We start from the raw sequence: 24,085 nt of genomic DNA on the forward strand, positions 1-24,085 counted from the left end.
GATGTCGTGAATTTCCTGCCCACACAATGATCTACGGATGGGTCAACAAGTTCCGAACCCATAGGACTGTTAATAACCTCAATCGTAAAGATACTAACAGACAATCACAGTCTGGACGACTGAAATCATCAAGGACACCACAGAACGTTGATGCAGTCAGAGACTCTGTTATTCGCAGCCCAAGCAAGTCTGTGCGTCGACGAAGTCAGGAACTTGGAATGAACCGGGAGTCTGTGCGGGGAATTGTGATCGCAGATCTCGACCTCTATCCTAACAGGATACAGATTAAACAAAAGCTTACACCTGCCGACATGAGGAAACGAGTGATCATGTGCCAGTGGTTTTGCGATAAGATTGACGCTGAGCCAGACTTCTTTGACAATGTCTGGTTTTTGGATGAGGCACATTTTCTGCTGTCAGGTCATGTGAACTCTAAGAACAACATTTTTGGGGTTAGCACACCCCCTGAGTCCTGTCTGCAAAGGCCATTACACTCTGTCAAGTGCACTGCATTGGTCGCCATCTCCAAACATTGCATCATTGGACCATTCTGGTTCAAGGACGACAACGAGCGGTGTGTGACAATCAACACCGAGCGATATGTTCAGGTGCTTGGCAAATTCTGGACAGCACTTGCTTGACGAAGAGGGGTCGTCCAGTGGTTCCAGCAGGATAGTTCGACCCTCCACAACTCAAACAAATCATTGGCATGGCTACAGCATCGTTTCCCTGACCGACTGATCAGCCGCAGGTGTGACCCAGAGTGGTCGCTGCATTTTAAACGCCCCAGATTTTTATCTGTGGGGATACTTTAAGAACAGGGTGTAGGGCAACAACCACCAGACTATCCCTGATCTGAAGGCAGAAATCACAGTCGCAATAAGAACAATCCCAAGAGAAGAATGTGGGAGGGTCATCGAGAACTTTGCCCGCCAGGTCCAAATGTGCTTGCAGCAATGGGGAGCACATTTTTTGAGCGCCAGTTAAACAAAGAGTTTTTGTGGTACGGTCTTGAAACTTTAGAAATATCTACTACATAGACTTAAGGGGAGCACATTTTTTGAGCGCCAGTTAAACAAAGAGTTTTTGTGGTACAGTCTTGAAACTTTAGAAATATCTACTACATAGACTTAACCTAATGTAGCTGAATTTTTGTGTTATTCTAAATAAAATTTTGGAAGTTATTCGATTTTTATTGATGAAGGCCGCCATAAAGCTGTGTACAGCCATCGATTAAACATCTTTATTGGTCAGTTGACGATAACTTGACAGCTTCTCATGTGGTTGGAGCACCAGTGTTGAAATAAATAGTCAGCAGACTATAAATTAGGAGCCTTTGTTTGCTTACTTACTACTAAGACAAGTTGTCTTGTATGTTCACTAGGGGTGTAAAGGTACACAAAAATTTCGGTTCGGTACGTACCTCGGTTTAGAGGTCCGGTTCGGTTCATTTTCGGTACAATAAGAAAACAACAAAATGTAAATCTTTTTGGTTATTTATTTACCAAATGTGTAAAAAATGGCATAACATACATATATACACACAGGGTCCATTGCCAGGGTTAATGTAGTCAACATATATAAAATAAAAACTAAATAGGATAAGGCTCAGAATGGTTTCTCAACAAAACCTTTCTACATATAAAGTGCTTTTTTTGATTGATTGATTGATTGAGATTTGTATTAGTAGATTGCACTGTACAGTACATATTCCGTAGAATTGAGCACAGAATGCAAACACCCTAATAAGTTTTTCAACTTGTTTAAGTCGGGGTCCACGTTAATCAACACCCCCACCTACCCCCAGCCAGTAAGAGGATATGTGGGCTTATTGTTCTTCCACCATAGAAGTGGGTCAAAATCTAGTTTTTAATGCAATACAGCAACCCCCTGCAACCAGAATGCAAATAGTTTCCATGCTGCTGCTGCCCTGAAAATATTTTTTTACATAAAATACTGCCTGTTCTTTTAATTTTTGTTTGTTTGATATTTATTGTAAAGTTCAGATGTTTTTTTTCAGTGGGGCCTTGGCTCCACTGCAAGTATGAATTAATAAAGTCAAGTCAAGTCAAGACCCTGAACGGGACAAGCGGTAGAAAATTGGATGGATGGATGGTCTTAAATCTGCTGCTATAAAAACAATTGTTATTGCTTCAGCCCTGCCTGACTCGCCAAGGAGAGGCTGCTTGAATGCGGTGGTGCCGCTTTAAATGGAGTTCGCATGTTTGATGTGCTGGTAGAAGCGTACCCTAATTCTCCTGAACAATGTCGGCAAACCTCCGTCCTCCATTGTTGTATCGCGCAGCCAAAGTGTTCCCAAACGGGAGATCTTAACGAGGCAGGAGGGTCTTCCAGCTCTGGCTTTTACAAGTAGTCCTAGCCCGGTCGCTGCAAGCCTGCCGTGTGTTGTGCCTCGCTCTGCATTGTTTACACAACTTGCGGTGCGCTCCCTAATATGTCCGTGTGGAAACTCGTTCGGTACACCTCCTAACCGAACCGAACCCCCTGTACCGAAATGGTTCAATTCAAATACACATGTACCATTACACCCTTAATGTTTACTATTTTATTTAAGGACTTAACTGCAATAAGAAACACATGTTTAATGCACCCTAAGATTTTTTGTTAAAATGAAGGCAATAATGCCATTTTTTGGTGCTCGCATTTAGAAAAGTACCAAAAAGTATAGAAAAAATGTTGGTATCGTTAAAACACTAATCGAAATCTATTTAGGCACCGATACCCATACCAATATTGGGGCGACACTCTTCCAGACTATTCCCACCCCGTGAAAAGAGTGCAGTCTTCAGTCAGAGCTAACATCCAGGCCTCCTACCTGTGACTCTGCTGGCTCTGTAGTCGGTGTACATGGCAGACGCGCAGCCGTCTTGTCAGAATCCCGCTCCTTTGGCTTGTTTCTGGAAAGAAAACAAATAACTGATGTTAGCTGTTTGTTCAGCCCACGCAAGACGCCGCACCACGACGTCTGAATGCGCAGCCCGAGAACCGTCCAAGGACGCCCGACTGTCACAATAAAAAATAAAAAAAAAGGCTTTTGTGGTGCATGGCGAGAGGAGACAAAAGCAGAATGTAATTCCTCGGCTCCTCCAAGAGGCTCGACCTCCCTTGCTTTGTGAGGCGGAAGCTCATCCGAGTCAGGAGGGCTCCCAGGCTCCCATTGACGGCGCTATTAGCCCTCTGATCCGGGGTGAAGGGGAAAATACAAAACTGTCTAGCGCAAGAATACCGTCATGCATTTCATTCCACTAAGAGGGCCCCGAAGGGTGACATGATGACTGGAGTAATTGGCTTTCTCCGGCTATGATAATCTGCATCAGTCACAGCCTGCCAAGACAGCTCTCAGGCCACAAAGAAGGTTGCGGTGATCCCCCGACCTCGCCCCGCTTTGCCAGCAGCAGGACGGACAACTGATGGTGGAAAAAAATGAATTAACACGCATGAAGGAAGCACACGTTACCTGGTACTGCCCTTAAAAGGTCTTCTTTTCACAGGTTGGAAGCAAGTCTTCAAGAGTTAAGAACGCATGTCTAAAGCTGTGTTTCTTTACTCTATTTACTTTGTAAACTACAGATGTCCAATAATGGCTTTTTTGCCGAAATCGTCCAACTCGTAATTACCGAGACAACATATTTGATGTTCAAACTGATAACCTTTTTTTTTTTTTTTTTGCAAATAATCTTTACCTTAGAATTTGATGCCAGCAACTCGTGACAAAGAAGCTGGGAAATGTGGCAATAAATACTGATAAAGTTAAGGGATGCTCATCAAACACCTATTTGGAACATCCCACAGGTGTGCAGGCTAATTGGGAACAGGTGGGTGCCATGATTAGGTATAAAAACAGCTTCCCAAAAAATGCTCAGTCTTTCACAAGAAAGGATGGGGCGAGGTACACCACTTTGTCCACAACTGCGTGAGCAAATAGTCAAACAGTTTAAGAAAAACCTTTCTCAAAGTGCAATTGCAAGAAATTTAGGGATTTCAACATCTACGGTCCATAATATCGTCAAAAGGTTCAGAGAATCTGGAGAAATCACTCCACGTAAGCGGCATGGCTGGAAACCAACATTGAATGACCGTGACCTTCGATCCCTCAGACGGCACTGTATCAAAAACCGACATCAATCTCTAAAGGATATAACTACATGGGCTCAGGTACACTTCAGAAAACGACTGGCACTAAATTCAGTTTGTCGCTATATCTGTAAGTGCAAGTTAAAGTTCTACTATGCAAAGCGAAAGCCATTTATCAACAACATCCATAAACGCCGCCAACTTCTCTGGGCCCGAGATCATCTAAGATGGACTGATGCAAAGTGGAAAAGTGTTCTGTGGTCTGAAGAGCCCACATGTCAATTTTTTGGGGAAATATTCAACATTGTGTCATCCGAACCAAAAGAGAAGCGAACCATCCAGACTGTTATCGACGCAAAGTTCAAAAGTCAGCATCTGTGATGGAATGTGGGTGCATTAATGCCCAAAGCATGTGTAACTTACACATCTGTGAAGGCACCATTAATGCTGAAAGGTACATACAGGTTTTGGAACAACATATGCTGCCATCTAAGCGCCGTCTTTTTCATGGACGCCCCTGCTTATTACAGCAAGACAATGCCAAGCCACATTCAGCACAGTTACAACAGCGTCGATTCGTAAAAAAAGAGTGCGGGTACTTTCCTGGCCCGCCTGCAGTCCAGACTTGTCTCCCATCGAAAACATGTGGCACGTTATGAAGCGTAAAATACGACAGCGGAAACCCCGGACTGTTGAACGACTGAAGCTCTACATAAATCAAGAATGGGAAATAGTTCCACTTTCAAAGCTTCAACAATTAGTTTCCTCAGTTCCTAAAAGTTTATTGAGTGTTGTTAAAAGAAAAGGTGATATTACAAAGTGGTGAACATGCCCTTTCCCAACTACTTTGGCACATGTTGCAGCCATGAAATTCTAAGTTAATTATTATTTGCAAAAAAAAAAAATGAAGTTTATGAGTTGGAACTTCAAATATCTTGTCTTTTTAGTGCATTCAATTAAATATGGGTTGAAAAGGATTTGCAAATCATTGTATTCCGTTTATATTTACATTTAACACAATTTCCCAACTCATATGGAAACGGGGTTTTTATATATTTGTACCATGAATTGATTAACGTGGACCCCGACTTAAACATGTTGAAAAACTTATTGGGGTGTTACCATTTAGTGGTCAATTGTACAGAATATGTACTGTACTGTGCAATCTACTGATAAAAGTTGTATTCAATCAATCAATCAATCAATCAATCAATCAAATTAAACATGTTCGAAATAAGCTCTTAAGTTATCATGAGCAGTATTTCTGCATGCATTTGTCCAAACCCTTGGCTGCATGATCCATCTTGAAGAATGCACGAGGCGGGACACCCATATCTTGCAGTGATGAGGAGTTGCTCCCCCGCCCCCTTTGTTAGAAGAAGCTTGTCAGAGAGTCAAGCTATAGTGATGGAGGAGTACGATAGAACCCCATCACAGGCCCCAGTAGGCCCATTCATCTTCCCAACTCAAGGAACTCTGCAGCGTCGGATTAATCACACCGACTTGACTCGAACCCGTCTGAAGACTTAAGAGGCGGCTCTTGTGTACCTGTTCTTATAGCAGCGCTCTCTTAGCCTGCATACTCATCTCGCTGATAGACTTTCTTATCGCCCACACGGGGGCAAAGAAGAGAGGATTCGCTGTTCCTTCTCATATTCCCCGTACACTTGCATGGAAATGTATCATTCTCTTCCCCTTCCTGCGTCATACAAAATGATTGCGACGCGATTACACATTTGTATAGTTGTATTGCACATGCACGCCATAGGAACCAAAACCACTGCAGGCATCAATAAGGAGAAGCATGTAAGGGCTCATTTTTCATCTTCTGCATGCATTCATCTACCCACATTTATTGCTGTCAACGTTTGTTGTACAGCAGAACCTTGATTTATGAACTTAATTGGTGCTTAAATATTGGCTCTTACTCTAAAAAGTTTGTCTAGTAAAGCAGAGTTTCATAAGAAACGATGGAAACATGAATTATTGGTTCTAGCCTCGACAATAGTCTCCATTTTACATTATACACACATACACACACTCACACACACACACACACACACACACACACACACACACACACACACACACACACACACACACACACACACAAACAAACATGGACCCCGACTTAAACAAGTTGAAAAACGTATTCGGGTGTTACCATTTAGTGGTCAATTGTACGGAATATGTACTGTACTGTGCAATCTACTAATAAAAGTTTCAATCAATCAATCAATCAAAACACACACACACATACACACACACACACACACACACACACAACAAGAAGATTGAGAAAAAGAAGAAGCTTATCGACTACGGGTCGGCACAGACTACAAAGGCGGACGCGCGCTATTTTTCAGGATGTATGCAGATCACAAATAGAGATAAGCAGGCACCAGAAGGTAAGTAAAGTTGCTTTTGCATAATATTGCGAAACAAAACGCCATATAATGTCTTACCTTATACACACCATAATAATACTCCTATGTTGAAGCACAGTACAAACCTTCAAGCGGTGCAGCTTCATAGCTTACCAAAGTGGTACTAAAACCTTATTGATCGATTTTTGAGCGCTGTGTGTAATGTTCTATATTTTCAAAGGAACATATAAAATGTCATAATGTCATCATAGTGCAGTCTACATGTATATCTTAAGTTTGCCTGCCATTTACTGGTCACACTTTTCATTACATCATGTACCAAATAAAATTGCTTCAAGGTTGGTAAGCAAAACCAGAATTATCCCGTACATTAGGCGCACCGGGTTATAAGGCGCACTGTCGAGTTTTGAGGGGAAAAAAAGGATTTTAAGTGCGCCTTACAGTGCGGAAAATACGGTAAATACAAAAATAATTTGCAGGCACAACGCAGCATTTATTCAGTCAAAAAGACAACTGAAAACTTGAGATGTCCGATAATTTCGGCAGTCCAATAAATGCTTTAAAATGTGATATCAGAAATGATCTGTATCGGTTTCAAAAAGTTAAATTCATGACTTTTTAAAACGCCGCTGTACGGAGTGGTACACTGCCTTTGCGTGCCGGCCCAATCACATAACATCTACGGCTCTTCACACACAGAAGTGAATGCAAAGCATACTTGGTCAACAGCCATACAGGTCACACTGAGGATGGCCGTATAAACAACTTTAACACTGTTACAAATATGCGCCACACTGTGAACCCACACCAAACAAGAACATCCGCATAGTTACACAACATAAACACAGCAGAACAAATACCCAGAACCCCTTGTTGCACTAACTACTATATATATATATATATATATATATATATATATATATATATATATATATATATATATATATATATATATATATAGCTTGTCAGAGAGTCAAGCTATAGTGATATATATATATATATATATAGTAGTTAGTGGAGCAAAACACTGTGAAAAACGAGCATGCATAGTTTTTTTATTTTATCCATCCATCCATTTCCTACCGCTTATTCCCTATTCGGGGTCGCGGGGGGCGCTGGCGCCTATCTCAGCTACAATCGGGCGGAAGGCGGGGTACACCCTGGACAAGTCGCCACCTCATCCCAGGGCCAACACAGATAGACGGACAACATTCACACTCACATTCACACACTAGGGCCAATTCAGTGTTGCCAATCAACCTATCCCCAGGTGCATGTCTTTGGAGGTGGGAGGAAGCCGGAGTACCCGGAGGGAAACCACGCATTCACGGGGAGAACATGCAAACTCCACACAGAAAGATCCCAAGCCTGGATTTGAACCCAGGACTGCAGGAACTTCGTATTGTGAGGCAGACGCACTAACCCCTCTGCCACCGTGAAGCCGTTGTTTTTTTTTAATTCGAGCAAAATAGTAATCTCACTGGAACTTGTTAAGCACATTTGCAATAAATAAAACTATGACCGTAGTATAAATTCCAGGAAGCAGATGAATAATTACCCAGAAACACGTGTGCCAATAAAAAGTGTGTGCTAAAATTAGCGGCTATAATGTACTCGCTGTGCGCTACTCTGGAAAGATTCCGCCTTCGGCTTGTTTGTCGTAAACGTTCACATCATTGCGTTCCGATCGCCAACTGGCCAAAAAAGCGTTTGAATCCAAACAGACGTTGAAATGATGGTGATATTGCCAGGGTGGAGGCTATACGTGTCACAAACTATCCGGCTCAAAATACGTAACCTGAAAGACGGAGGCCAGAGGGGCGCTGGGAGGGGTCGCATAAACATCGGCGGAAAAAAGCTGAGCAGAAAAACAATTTTACATAGCTCGAGGACGAATAGAAAACAATTCCTTTTCGTGAAATGAGAACATACTGAGGGCCACACAACCTTCATGAGGTGGAAAAGATCCAAATCAGCAAAGCGTACAGACATATAATAGCCCCCCCATACTTGTGTTTCCGTTGTGTAGCTCCTCGCTGGCTGAGCTGTAATCACCATACAGATGCCTTTCCACTTGCAAAAGCACTCCAGGGCCACTTTCGGTTTTTAAAAGTGAACTCACAATCGCCTGGCCTTGGGTGCAGCCCCCCGCCCCACAGCCCCACCTCCTGGCACTCGCGTTGGTGCTACTTCGTTGCTTCTCCCATCATTTCTTCTCCGGTTGGAGGTCTGCAGTTTCTCTGACTCACGGATTATCGGTCGAAGTTGTTCCATTTTATCTTGCAAGGAGGTGGCTGTCAATAATGACTTGCGAGAGGAGCAATCACATTAATTGAATGACACATTTGTTAGTACGCAAACAAATGTATGGTTAGCGTAATTTTTGACTTTTAGATTATTTTTAAGTCTTTGTCCTATTTCTAATATGGAATGTGTCTGTTGACATCAAGGAATAAGAAATACATTTCAATAAATATTTCAATGTTGACATCTTGTCAAGACTAGGACTATGGTGTGGATTGTTTTCCCGAGGTGCGAAGTGACTGGAAGGTAATGACATCTTTCAATTTTAACACTCAAAAGTACAACAAAAACAAAGGGTACATACAAAAACTCACACAAAGGCAGAATTATGGACATAAAACAAAAGTTGCAAACTATGGCATGAATAAAAAAAAACTTACTTGGAATTAGAAAAGAGCATGAAAAATAGCAGCATGGATCAGCAGCATTAATAACAAGGGTGATGTCGCCAGGCTGACTGCCTGGCAACTGCAGGCTTAAATAGTGATGTGGTGATTGACAACAGGTGCATGAGTCCAAATGAATCAGGTGCGTGACATGAGGACAGATGAAAAATAATGGCTTGTCATGGAAACAAAGCAGGGAGCGAAAAAACAGGAACTGACAAAATCCCAAAACCAAACAGAACATAGCCAAGCTAAACATGAAAACCAGGACATGACATATTGATAGTTATATTTTTATAAAGACATTATTAATAAATTAATCCTTCTGCACATACACAATGTTGACATCTATAGTTATATTTTTATAACAACAACAATAATAAATTAATCTTTCAGCACATACACATTTCTTTCCATAACTTGAGTAGATTTATTTTGGAAAACCTTGTCGTTACATTGTTTAATGCATCCAGCGGGGCATCATAACAAAATTACGCATAATAATGTGTTTATTCCACAACTGTATATATCGCTATCGGTTGATATCGGAATCGGTAATTACGAGTTGGACAATATTGGAATATCGGATATCAGCAAAAAAGCCACTATCGGACATCTCTACCAATTACAATTGCTACGAGGTCGGTATGCACAACCACAATTAATAGGTACATTAGACGCATGGTGTTCAGGGGCACCGTCGATTGTTTTAAAAATGAAAGGACTTTAAGTGCACCTTATAGTCCGGAAGATATGGTATTTACATTTTTCACTGTTTTGAGTGAATGAATATTGGCCTGTGTATTACTGGATCGTGAGTTTGACGGTTAAGGAAGCGCGGTAGCAGCTATTGTGAATGAAGCGGAAACAATTCAAACTTTTATTAGCGTGCATGACTTTTGAGGATGAACTACTGTTGTGTTACAATTTTTTTTGTGTGGCCTTGCTTCCTTATTTGTCATTATTCCAAGCTGATTATATGGTATCGTGCGCACCTGAGGTGAATGTCACCACCCTGTCATTTTGCATTGTCTAAATAAGTTCTGGGATTGTGATTGTAGGAGTGCAATAACCTACCTATTGACTTAAAGGCAAGTTCAAAGTAGAAATGTCCAATAATATCGGACTGCCGATATTATCAGCCGATAAATGCTTTAAAATGTAATATCGTAAATTATCGGTATCGGTTTTATAAGGTAAAATTTATGACTTTTTTAAACGCTGCTGTACACAGACATAGGGAGAAGTATAGAGCGACAATAAACTTTAAAAGGCACTGCTTAGGCGTGCCATCTCAGTCACATAATATCTATGGCTTTTCACACACCAACACGAGTGAATGCAAAGCATACTTGTTCAACAGCCATACAGGTCACATTAAGGGTGGCCGTATAAACAACTTTAACACTGTTACAAATATGCGCCACACTGTGAACCCACTCCAAACAAGAATGACAAACACATTTCGGGAGAACATCTGCACCGTAACACAATGTAAATACAACAGAACAAATACCCAGAATCCCTTGCAGCACTAACTCTTCCGGGACACTACAATATACAACCCCCTGCTACCCTCTAAACCCCCTCCACCTCAACCTCCTCATGCTCTCTCAGGGAGAGCATGTCCCAAATTCCAAGCTGCTGTTTTGAGGCATGTTAAAAAAGATAATGCACTTTGTGACTTCAATAAAAAATATGGCAGTGCCATGTTGGCATTTAATTTCCATTACTTGAGTTGATTTATTTTGGAAAACCTTGTTACATTGTTTAATGCATTCAGCGGGGCATCACAACAAAATTAGGCATTATAATGTGTCAATTCCATGACTGTATATATCGGCATCGGTTGATATTGGAATCGGTAATTAAGAATTGGACAATATCGGAATATCGGCAAAAAAGCCATATTCGGACACCTCTAGTTACAATCTTTTCAATCAATCAATGTTTATTTATATAGCCCTAAATCACAAGTGTCTCAAATGGCTGCACAAACCACAACAAAATCCTCAGTAGAGCCCACATAAGGGCAAGGAAAAACTCACACCCAGTGGGACATCGGTGGCAGTGACAATGATGACTATGAGAAACCTCGGAAGTAACAATCTTTTGTGTGGCCTTGCTTCCTTATTTGTCATTATTCCAAGCTGATTATAGGCATCATGGGCACCTGAGGTGATACGTCACCATCCTGTCATTTTGCATTGTTTAAATAAATTCTGGGATTGCGATTTTAGGAGTGCAATAGCGTACTTATTGACTTTATTGACTGCTTTAGGATAGAAAAAGTTTCATACCAACAGTAAAGGATGTAAAAAAAAAAAAGGCTATTCATGATTCTTTATTGTAGTTTATTATTGAGCGGAGGGAAGAATTGGCATAACTCGCAGTTGTATGGGGTAAAGTGAATTTACAGTACTATTATGCGCTTATAAATGAATGCGGATAAGCCTGTAGACTGGCAAAAAAAGGGTGTTTGTTTGGAACACACTAAGGTGAGGTGGAGGATAATGATGTTTAAACATCCAGTGAGAGTTATTAGTGTATAATGTCCATTAGTGAGATTAAGAGGCACCCAGTCTGAAAGGTGATTATAATTACACAGTCAGTCTCCTACCGTCACCGTAAAAGTCAAGGCTATTATATCTTTTAATACTCATTAATACTCTTTAAATCAGGGGCAATTGTTTGAGTGGAGAGTAAAATCTAAATAAATGGCTCGGCTTTGGCTGTCAGATGTACTCCAGTCAAGGCAAAGGAGTAGGGGAGTTCGATTGGTCCGGGTAGTGCCTTCTCCTTCGCTGTAATAAAGGTCCGCTCTGGCATATTTTTCGATCCCATCACAATTAAAAACTTGCTGCGGAACAAAGCCCCTTTTGCTGATAAAATCTTCCATCTGAAGGTGCTACAAGCCGGAGGATAACCAGCTAAGACTTTAGCTCAAAGCTGTTGTCTGGCAAGCTGAAGGTATACCGAGAATGAGAGAGTTTGGACACGTTTAAAGACACAAAAAATAATCTCCAAGACAGGTTGACACGGCGCAAAGTACAACAATTGTGGAAACAAACATGTCAAAACTGCCGCCTGCCGTCGAGGGTCTTTGAATAAATGAGTGACTGAAGTTAGGACTGGGCGATATATCAACATACTCGATACATCGCGGGTTTGTCTGTGTGATATAGAAAATGACTATATCATGATATTCGAGTATACGTTCTCACGCAGGTGCTTTTAGCTGTGGGCATTACACTGCATGTGTTTCCCACTCTTTCTTGTCTCTCCTTCTCACAGAAACTTAAAACAAGCGCACCTTCTTACATACGTCACGTGTGCAACGTCATACGCTCCCGTGGCGCAGACAGGCAGCGACATGGTAACGTTAGCTGTGATGCTAGCGGAGTGGTGCGAGTGGTAATATGTGAGAGAAGGTGTGAATCTGGTAAATGAATGAAAAATGTAATTCTCAAGAAAAATAGCACGAGTATGCGGCAAAAGCGTTGCTAAAAGAAGTAGCACCATTGCTAATGTAGCATCAATTGAAAAGTCACCCGCTAGAGCAGTGGTCGGGAACCTTTTTGGCTGAGAGAGCCAAGAAAGCCAAATACTTTAAAATGTATTTCTGTAAGAGCCATATAATGTTTTTTTTAACACTGAACACAACTAAACGCGTGCATTTTTAAGTAAAACCAACATTTCTAGAGTATAATAAGTATCTTATTCTTTGGAATAACATTGTTATTCTGATGCTAACTGTGGAGGGGACGTGGCCTGCAGCGGAGCAGGGTGTGCCAGGATCGGCCTCGAAATCAGCGACAGGTGCGTAGATGGCCCATCTGGGCCTTGTTATCTAATCACCTGTCGCTCTGTTATAAGCAGCAGGCAGGAGGAGAGACGGGGTTGAAACTGGAGCCAATTTTTTATTTGTTTTATTCTTTTTTTCTTTTGTTTTTGTTGACTTAACTTTTTTGCTTACTTTTTTCCCTTTTTATTTTTGTTTTGTGTTTTTTGTATAATTTTCTTGTTCTTTTTCTTCATTTTTGTTTATCTCTTTAATTTTTTGTTTTTCATTAGTTTTTTAATATTTTTTTGTTGTTTTCGTTTTATTTTTTTTCCTTTGGTTTTTCCCATTTATTTTTTTGTTTTTGTTTTTTGTATAATTTTTCCTGTTTTTCTTCTTTTTGGTTTTTCTCATTTATTTTTCATTTTAAATTTGTTTTTTAATCTTTTTTTTCCCCCTTTGTTTCTATCTTCATTTTTTTTCCTTTGGTTTTTCCCGTCTTTTTTTGTATAATTGAATAATAAAACAATATTGTAACCCTGAAACAGGCTCTCATGTCGGGGCTTGGGGGTCTGAAGAACCCCCAAGAGGGCAAGCCCCACACTAACCAATAATAAATAAATTACTTCTTACCATTAACGCAACTTCTTTAACATAAAAAAGCATGAGAATTTTTTATATTTTGAACGTTATTTTTAACAAATGGAATTATTCATTACTTATCGTGTCAAGCGATGTCAGCTCAGATTTATCCGAGAGCCAGATGCAGTCATCAAAAGAGCCACAGGTTCCCTACCCCTGCGCTAGAGAATAAAAAGTGCCTGAAAGTCCGCAAGTCAACATCTCCGTTCGGTGCCACACCAACAAAATGCCGAAGCAAATATTTCCAGATCAAAACCGTATGAAAAAAAAAGTTAACAACAGAAGCAAATAACGTGTGCAGGAACCTACCACATAGTGAAGGACATACACTATTTGATTTCCTATTATGCAGCTCATTTTTATTTGACAGTTATTGAAATATCTTGTGTGACAAAAGTGCACTTTATTAGTTTTTAACTATTGTAGTGGTGTAGAGGCGTTCGGGTGGCATCCAGACCAGACGCCCGAACCACCTCATCTGGCTCCTCTTGATGTGGAGGAGCATCGGCTTTACTTTGAGCTCCACCCAGATGGCAGAGCTTCTCACCCTATCTCTAAAGGAGAACCCCGCCACTCGGTGGAAGAAACTCATTTCGGCCGCTTGTACCCGTGGTCTTGTCCTTTCCGTCAAAGCTCATGACCATAGGTGAGGATGGGAACGTAGATTGCCCGGTAAATTGAGAGCTTTGCCTTCCGGCTCAGCTCCTTCTTCACCACAATGGGTCGATACAGCGTCCGCATTACTGAAGACGCCGCACCAATCCGCCTGTCGATCTCCAAATTACACTGTAATTTTCATTTACATTTATGATGTATTTTTTTCTAATTTACGTATTCGAATGGAAGAAAAAAATGGCCAAACTATTCAAAATCCTGTGCTTGGGGCCCCCCCCCGGTAAAACATCCCCTCTTCGACAACCCCTGGCTGCAGCCCGAGTGCAGTCTAACCTTCAGCTAGCCAAGGTAATTGGTAACGACGGTACCAAAGAGAAGTCCAAATTTGTAAACCCTCTTCCGTCGTTAAAGGGGAACCTTATCACCAGACCTATGTAAGCGTCAATATATACCTTGATGGTGCAGAAAAAAGACAATATATTTTTTTAGCCGATTTCCGAACTCTAAATGGGTGAATTTTGGTGAATTAAACGCCTTTCTGTTTATCGCTCTGGAGGTGATGATGTCAGAATATGACGTCTCCGAGGTAATACAGCCGCCATTTTCATTTTCAACACATTACAAACACCGGGTCTCAGCTCTGTTATTTTCCGTTTTTTTGACTATTTTTTGGAACCTTGGAGACATCATGCCTCGTCGGTGTGTTGTCGGAGGGTGTAACAACACTAACAGGGAGGGATTCAAGCTGCACCACTGGCAAGAATTCTGCCGCCAGACCCCCATTGAATGTACCAAAGTGTCCGCACATTTTACCGGCGATGCTAAGACAGACATGGCACAGAGATGTGTGGAAAACCTGCAGATGCATTTGCAACGATTAAGTCAACGAATTCACAAAGCTGAGTTTTGTTGATGTTGTTGACTTGTGCTATTCAGACATATTTGGTCACGGCATGACTGCTAGCTAATCGATGCTAACATGCTACGCTAATCGATGCTAACATGCTATTTATGCTAGCTGTATGTACATTTGAAACTAGATACCCACATTTAATGCGACATCATGCCTCGTCGGTGTGTTGTCGGAGGGTGTAACAACACTAACAGGGAGGGATTCAAGTTGCACCACTGGCCCGAAAATGCGAAAGTGTCTGCCGCCAGACCCCCACTGAATGTACCAAAGTGTCTCTACATTTTACCGGCGATGACAGACATGGCACAGAGATGTATGGATAACCTGCAGATGTATTTGCAACGATAAAGTCAAAGAAATCACAAAGGTGAGTTTTGTTGATGTTGACTTATGTGCTAATCAGACATATTTGGTTGCGGCGTGACTGCCAGCTAATCGATGCTAACATGCTATGCTAATCGACGCTATCATGCTATTTACCGGCGGTGCTAAAGTAGACATGGCACAGATATGTATGGATAACCTGCAGATGCATTTGCAACTATAAAGTCAACGAATTCACAAAGGTGAGTTTTTTGATGTTGACTGCCAGCTAATCGATGCTAACATGCTACACTAATCGATGCTAACATGCTATTTACTGGCGGTGCTAAAGCAGACATGGCACAGAGATGTATGGATAACCTGCAGATGCATTTGCAACTATATTACGTTTACTTCCACCCACATTTAATGCGAAAAAAACACCAATCGAAGGATTTAAGTTGCTCCAGTGTCACGAGATGCGAAAGTCCTGATCGTTTGGTCCGCACATTTTACCGGCGATGCTAACGCAGCTATTCGGCCATGCTATGGCTATGAATAGCGTCAATAGCTATTCGCTCAATAGCTTCAGTTTCTTCTTCAATACTTTCATACTCAGACCATCTGTTTCAATACATGCGTAATCTGTTAAATCGCTTAAGTCGCTGAAATCAGAGTCTGAATCCGAGCTAATGTCGCTATATCTTGCTGTGGTATTCCCATTGTTTGTTTACATTGGCAGCACTGTGTGACGTCACAGGGAAATCAATCATCAATCAATCAATGTTTACTTATATAGCCCTAGATCACTAGTGTCTCAAAGGGCTGCACAAACCACTACGACATCCTCGGTAGGCCCACATAAGGGCAAGGAAAACTCACACCCAGTGGGACGTCGGTGACAATGATGACTATGAGAACCTTGGAGAGGAGGAAAGCAATGGATAGTTGCATCGCAAATAGCGAAAATCAAGCACTTTAAAGCTTTTTTTAGAGATATTCGGAGACCGGTAAAATTTAGAAAAAAAATTCAAAAAATACAACAAGCCACTGGGAAATGATTTTTATTGTTTTAACCCTTTTGAAAATGTGATAATGTTCCCCTTTAAGGTCTTCTGTTTGGGAACACTCGCCCTTCCTTGTGAGATACAGTACATAAACTGACCCAGCTGGGACTGTTAATGCTGCACTTCAGACAATTATGTTCTGCATCACAGAAGTAGACTCCAGCTCCTTTCAATACTGACGTGTGAGCTTAGAAACCGAGAGCACATTCTGGGCATATTATGCCTTCTCGCAGAGCTTTTGACGGAGGAAAAAAAAAAGCCCAGTAATCTGCTGTAGCAAACCGCACAGGTGGTGTCGGTATGTGTATACCACCCTCATAATCTGAAATTAGAACACAGTCTATATTCAACAAGAACATGAGCTTTCCTTCTGTCTTTATTCCGTGTCCTGCAAGTCAAAAAGCTTTTTTTTTTTTTTTTAACAGTACATTTCTGGCGCAAATGACTGATGGATTTTTAAACACTCTCTCTCTCTCTCTCTTTCTCCGTTTTCAGCCCGAGCTATTAAGTGGTCTGCTGGAGCGAAATGACTTGTACTGTTCCTGAAGTACTACATTAGGCTCAGGCTATTATCTCAGGCCACTGTGACAAAGTTAATTTCTTGCAAGACAAGCACAAACATTTAAAAAAACAAAACAAAATGATGATGCACTAGGGCTGGGCGATATGGCCTTTTTTTAATATCGCGACATTTTTAGGCCGTGCTCATTTTAAACTTTCATGCAGAGAAGGAAATCGCAACTAAGTCAATTGACCAAAACTGTATTTATTAAACAGTTATTAAGCAGTGGCACAAACATTCATGTCATCTCGAAAACAGATAGTGCAAGATTGTCAGAGACATTTTAAGTGTCAAATAAAAATGAGCTGTATAATAGGAAATCAAATAGCGTTTGTCATTCGCTATGTAGTAGGTTACTACGGACGTTATTAAATTCTGTTAAAGGGGAACATTATCACAATTTCAAAAGGGTTAAAAACAATAAACATCAATTCCCAGTGGCTTGTTGTATTTTTTGAATTTTTTTTCAAAATGTTCCCGGTCCCGGAATATCCCTAAATAAAGATTTAAAGTGCCTTATTCTCGCTATCTTCGAAACCACTATCCATTTCCCTCTGACGTCATACAGGGCTGCCAATACAAACAACATGGCGGTTACCACAGCAAGATATAGCGACATTAGCTCGGATTCAGACTTGGATTTCTGCGGCTTGAGCGATTCAACAGATTACGCATGTATTGAAACAGATGGTCGGAGTATGGAGGCAGATAGCGAAAACAAAATTGAAGAAGAAACTGAAGCTATTGATCGAATAGCTATTGACGCTATTCGGCCATACCGTAGGTGTACCTAATGAAGTGGCCCATAGCATGGCTGCCTTATTAGCATCGCCGGTAAAATGTGCGGACCAAACGATCAGGACTTTCGCATCTTGTGACACTGGAGCAACTTAAATCCGTCGATTGGTAAGTGTTTGTTTCGCATTAAATGTGGGTATCTAGTTTCAAATGTACATACAGCTAGCGTAAATAGCATGTTAGCATCGATTAGCTAGCAGTCATGCCGTGACCAAATATGTCTGAATAGCACAAGTCAACAACATCAACAAAACTCAGCTTTGTGATTTCGTTGACTTAATCGTTGCAAATGCATCTGCAGGTTATCCATACATCTCTGTGCCATGTCTGTCTTAGCATCGCCGGTAAAATGTGCGGACACTTTGGCACATTCAATGGGGGTCTGGCGGCAGAATTCTTGCCAGTGGTGCAGCTTGAATCCCTCCCTGTTAGTGTTGTTACACCCTCCGACAACACACCGACAAGGCATGATGTCTCCAAGGTTCCAAAAAATAGTCGAAAAAATGGAAAATAACAGAGCTGAGACCCGGTGTTTGTAATGTGAAAATGAAAATGTCGGGTGTTTTACCTCGGTGACGTCACGTTCTGACGTCATCGCTAAAAGACCGATAAACAGAAAGGCGGTTAATCTGCCAAAATTCACCCATTTAGAGTTCGGAAATCGGTTAAAAAAATACATGGTCTTTTTTTCTGCAACATCAAGGTATATATTGACGCTTGCATAGGTTTGGTGATAATGTTCCCCTTTAACTATTTATTTTCATACGGTGTTGATCTGGAAATGTTTGCCTCGGCATTTTGATGGTGTGGACGAGTGGCACCGAATGGAGATTTTACATGCGGAGTAAGCACTCTTCATTTTCTAGCAGGTGACTTTTCAAATGATGCTACATATTAGCAATAATGCTACTTTTAATAGCAACGCTTTTGCCGCATGCTTGACTTATTACGGTTGTCTGTTCGACATATTCCCACGTGAAGCCAAACCACCGCCAGACGATGGATCCGCTGCTGTTTTTCTTGGGAATTAATTCTTCCTTCATTCGAACCTTCTTTCTCTCGTATTACCACTCGCACGGCTCTGCTAGCATCACAGTTAATGTTAACCATGCTGCTACCTCTCTGCTCCGCGGGGGCGAATACGTATGTGACGTATGACGTGACAGTATGTGACGTGTGTAAGAAGGTGCACTTGCTGTCTGTGAGAAGGAGAGACAGGAAAGAGGGAGAAGAGCCTGTAATGCAGGGGTCACCAACCTTTTTGAAACCAAGAGCTACTTCTTGGGTACTGATTAATGCGAAGGGCTACCAGTTTGATACATACTTAAATAAATTGCCAGAAATAGCCAATTTGCTCAATTTACCTTAAATAAATAAACGTATATATATATATATATATATATATATATATATATATATAAGTGTTTTTTCATCATTTATTCTCTACAAAAAACCTTCCGTAAAAGGAAAAAAAATGTACGACGGAATGACAGACAGAAATACCAATTTTTTTAAATATATATGTATATATATATACATATATATATATATATACATATATATTTAAAAAAGATTTTTTAAATATATATGTATATATATATATATATATATATATACATATATATTTAAAAAAATTGGTATTTCTGTCTGTCATTCCGTCGTACATTTTTTTTCCTTTTACGGAAGGTTTTTTGTAGAGACTAAATGATGAAAAAAACACTTAAACGGTTTAAAAGAGGAGAAAACACGAAAAAAATGAACATTTAATTTTCAAACAAAGTTTATCTTCAATTTCGACTCTTTAAAATTCAAAATTCAACCGAAAACAATGTAGAGAAAAACTAGATAATTCGAAACTTTTTGAAAAAATTTAAAAAGAATTTATGAAACATCATTACCAATTTTTCCTGATTAAGATTAATTTTAGAATTTTGATGACATGTTTTAAAATAGTTTAAAATCCAATCTGCACTTTGTTATAATATATAACAAATTGGAACAATCTATATTTCTAACAAATATCATTATTTCTTCTAGATTTTCCAGAGCAAAAATTTTTTAAATAAATTCAGAAGACTTTGGAAATAAGATTTAAATTTGATTCAACAGATTTTCTAGATTTACCAGAATACTTTTTGGGAATTTTAATCATAAGTTTGAAGAAATATTTCACAAATATTCTTCGTCAGAAAAACAGAAGCTAAAATGAAGAATACATTAAAATGTATTTATTATTCTTCACAATTAAAAAAAAATACTTGAACATTGAGTTAAATCGTCAGGAAAGAAGAGGAAGGAATTTAAAAGGCAAAAAGGTATACGTGTTTAAAAATCCTAAAATCCTTTTTAAGTTTGTATTTTTTCTCTAAAATTGTCTTTCTGAAAGTTATAAGAAGCAAAGGAAAAAAAAAAAAACATTTATTTAAACAAGTGAAGTCTTTAAAATATTTTCTTGGATTTTCAAATTCTATTTGAGTTTTGTCTCTTAGAATTAAAAATGTCGAGCAAAGCCAGACCAGCTTGTTAGTAAATAAATAAAATTTCCAAAATAAAGGCAGCTTACTGGTAAGTGCTGCTATTTGAGCTATTTTTAGAACAGGCCAGCGGGCGACTCATCTGGTCCTTACGGGCTACCTGGTGCCCGCGGGCACCGCGTTGGTGACCCCTGCTGTAATGTAGTGCCCCAGCTAAAAGCAACTGCGTGAGAACGTATACTCGAATATCACGATATAGTCATTTTCCATATCGCACAGAGACAAAGCCGCGATATATCGCCCAGCCCTATGATGCACCAATATTTGTGCAAAATGCTCTGGTTCTTTTCAGGCTTTGATGTGGTGGAGCAGACAGCGTTATCGCAAGGTACGCTCGCTACTGAAAATAGTCCGCTCGGATAGATAAGCATGCGGGACTGGTCTATAAATCATGGTTTGGTACAAAGAGCGTTGGAATGATAATGTAGAAGGTTGAAAAGTATGTGGCGAGTGAACACAGATCTAAGGATATTGTACATCTCCAAATCTACTCAGCTCCCTCCTGTGTTGAATCTGCATTAAAACTGATCTCATCTGAGATTAAATGGATAAATCTCAAGTTGATATTCCAAGTGACGGCCTGGGCCACTCGGATATCTTCCGGCGCTGTGGGATCCGGGCCTGCCTGCTGCCTTATTCTCTGATGCAGGAACCGTCTCAGCTCAACCGTGCACACCGCGACCTCCAGAGATAAAGTCCGCCCGCGGTGGAACGATCAGAAAGTGACCATCATGCGCAGGACTCCTGATACCTGACGTGCCAGGACGAGAAGAAGACGAATCCACGCCGCCAGTTGCGTGAAACTAAGGCCCCTTCTACACTAAGGGTATTCAGGGTAAATCCCACCTAACCTTATCCGTGTCCACACACAAATGGTCGTTTAAGACACCCTCCGACCGAGTACGTATGCGGCGGAGTAGTCACCTCTGACCTGGAAGTTTATCCTCATCCTGTGTTTCAAAGCCCCCTCCCCTCCCTGAAGGATTTACACAACTCCTGCTGCCTCAACAGAGCAAAAAAACATTACCAAGAACAGCACACATCCTGGCTTCCACCTGTTTGACCTGCTACCATCGGGCAGGCGCTACAGGTGCATCAGAGCCAGAACAAACAGGCTCAGAGACACCTTCTTTCCCAGAGCTGTCACCATCTGGAACTCAAACTTGTAATGAATAATTCACCCCTATACAATATCCTACCCTAATACCCAACTGTGCAATATAACCCTTCGAGTGCAAAACGTCACTGATTGTTATTAACCTTATTACTCTGTTACTCTTGTTTTGTTCTGTATATTGCACAGTATTTTGTTTTGTATATTGTACAGGACTGCTTATAGTTTTATTAGATAGTAGTCTGCTTATTTAAATTATTAATTTTTTAATCTTTATTACTACTTGTGTGATTTATTTTTATCAGATATGTCTGATAATATCGGACTGACAATATTATCGGCCGATAAATGCTTTAAAATGTAGTATCGGAAATTATCGGTACCAGTGTCCGTGGTACACGGACGTAGGGAGAAGTACAGAGCGCCAATAAACCTTAAAGGCACTGTCTTTGCGTGAGGGCCCAATCACATAACATCTACAGCTTTTCACACAAGTAAGTGAATGCAAGGCATAATTGGTCAACAGCCATGCAGGTCACACTGAGGGTGGCCGCATAAACAACTTTAACACTGTTACAAATTTGCACCACACTGTGAACCCACATCAAACAAGAATGACAAACGCATTTCGAAAGAACATCCGCACCGTAACACAACATAAACACAGCAGGAAAAATACCCAGAACCCCTTGCAGCACCAACTCTTCCGGAACGCTTTAATACACACTCCCCCACCTGAACCCCCCCCCCCCCCCCCCCAACCCCGCCCACCTCAACCTCCTCATGCGCTCTCAGGGAGCCTATGTCCCAAATTCCAAGCTGCTGTTTTGAGGCATGTTAAAAAAAATTAAGCACTTTGTGACTTCAATAATAAATATGGCAGTGCCATGTTGGCATTGTTTTTCCATAACTTGAGTTGATTTATTTTGGAAAACCTTGTTACATTGTTTAATGCATCCAGCGGGGCATCACAACAAAATGAGGCATAATAATGTGTTAATTCCACGACTGTATATATCGGTATCGGTTGATATCGGAATCGGTAATTAAGAGTTGGACAATATCGGCAAAAAAGCCATTAGTGGACATCTGTAATTTGTATTCCATATTTGTTTCCACTACCACACCTTAAGTTGGAGTTCTTGATCTCATTATATGCAAATATAATGACAGTAAAGTCCATTCTATTCTATTCTAGACTATTGCCACATTTCTTTTAACAGTAAACCTGGCTTGCCTCACCATCAGCAGCTGTTAGACCAGCCATATTGTAGTGAATCACACCTGAGCCATCATACATGAATCATATATTTAATGCACGTGTGAAAGTAAACAATGTGATAAAGAACATTTGACAACAATCATAGATATCTGATCAGGAAATTAGCGGTCGTACTTGACGGCCGCAAACACTTCATGCCTTCACAATAGTTATGGAGTACAAAACTAGACGTTGAGTAATTGCTGGACATACATTGCAGACAATAATTAGTAATAGTCTACTTTGCCAGTTCAAATGTATTCGCTGTTTTTCGTAGTCTGTCGTTGTTTCCCCTTCGACAAATGGACAAAGTTTTTCACTTAGTAGAATAACAGCTGAGCTGGACATTCGAAAGTTCTCTTGCCGTTCCTCTGGCACAACACACTCGGTGACAAACATATCCTACCAGGCCGCCGTTCTTCCAGGCCTTATCCAAAACCGTCTCTGTTGCCGTCCGGGAAATAGCTGCAATTGCGCATTTGCTTCTCTGAATGACTCGCCTCCATCTAGGGCTAGGCGATATATCGATGTACTCGATATATCGCGGGTATGTCTCTGTGCGATATAGAAAATAACTTTATCGTGATATTCGAGTATACGTTCTCACGCAGTTGCTTTTAGCAGCAGAAATTACACTACCGTATTTTTCAGATTATAAATCGCAGTTTTTTTTTCATAGTTTGGCCGGGGTTGCGACATGTACTCCGGAGCGACTTATGTGTGAAATTATTAACACATTACCGTAATAATAATAATAATAATATTATTTATCTCATTCGCGGAAGAGACAAAGAAAATGTCAGCAATCGTCACACACGTCAACCAATAAGAATCCGGCGGGGGGGGTCATGGGAGAAGTGCATTGTGGGTCATGGGAAGTTAACTGCTACATGCTACTGCCGTAGATATTAAAATGGATCATTTCAACGTAGGCGGTAACTTATAAAAACTGAAAAGGGCTGAACAAAAATAGCACCTAAAAGGAAATTATGTACTGCAGATTACAAGCTGGACGTAGTGAAATGTGCTGCAGAAAACGACAAGAGGAAGCGGCGCATACTTTTGGAGTTGGCACAGTTGTTTAGAAGAGATAACGAGGAAGAAGATTTTATCGGATTTATCGATTAGGAGTGACGGATTGTTTGGTAAACGTATAGCATGTTCTATATGTTATAGTTATTTAAATGACTCTTACCATAATATGTTACGTTAACATACCAGGCACCTTCTCAGTTGGTAATGTATGCGTCATATAACGTACACTTATTCAACCTGTTGGTCACTATTCTTTATTTATTTTAAATTGCCTTTCAAATGTCTATT

At 40.5% G+C, this 24,085-nt stretch overlaps 1 protein-coding gene across 4 annotated transcripts in view; it reads right to left on the reverse strand.

The window, feature by feature from the left end:
* The window catches only part of enox2 (ecto-NOX disulfide-thiol exchanger 2), a 505,472-nt gene that overhangs the window by 410,081 nt on the left and 71,306 nt on the right, over positions 1-24,085 (reverse strand). For all 4 annotated transcript variants that reach the window (XM_061891605.1, XM_061891604.1, XM_061891603.1 and 1 more), the window contains one exon: positions 2,837-2,918. In XM_061891605.1, the coding sequence (XP_061747589.1) occupies positions 2,837-2,870 (34 nt within the window). In that variant the 5' untranslated portion in view covers positions 2,871-2,918. The remainder of the gene's footprint in view (positions 1-2,836; positions 2,919-24,085) is intronic.

This window comes from Nerophis ophidion, linkage group LG29, assembly GCF_033978795.1.
Source record: "Nerophis ophidion isolate RoL-2023_Sa linkage group LG29, RoL_Noph_v1.0, whole genome shotgun sequence".
In the NCBI taxonomy this organism is placed as follows: domain Eukaryota; kingdom Metazoa; phylum Chordata; class Actinopteri; order Syngnathiformes; family Syngnathidae; genus Nerophis; species Nerophis ophidion.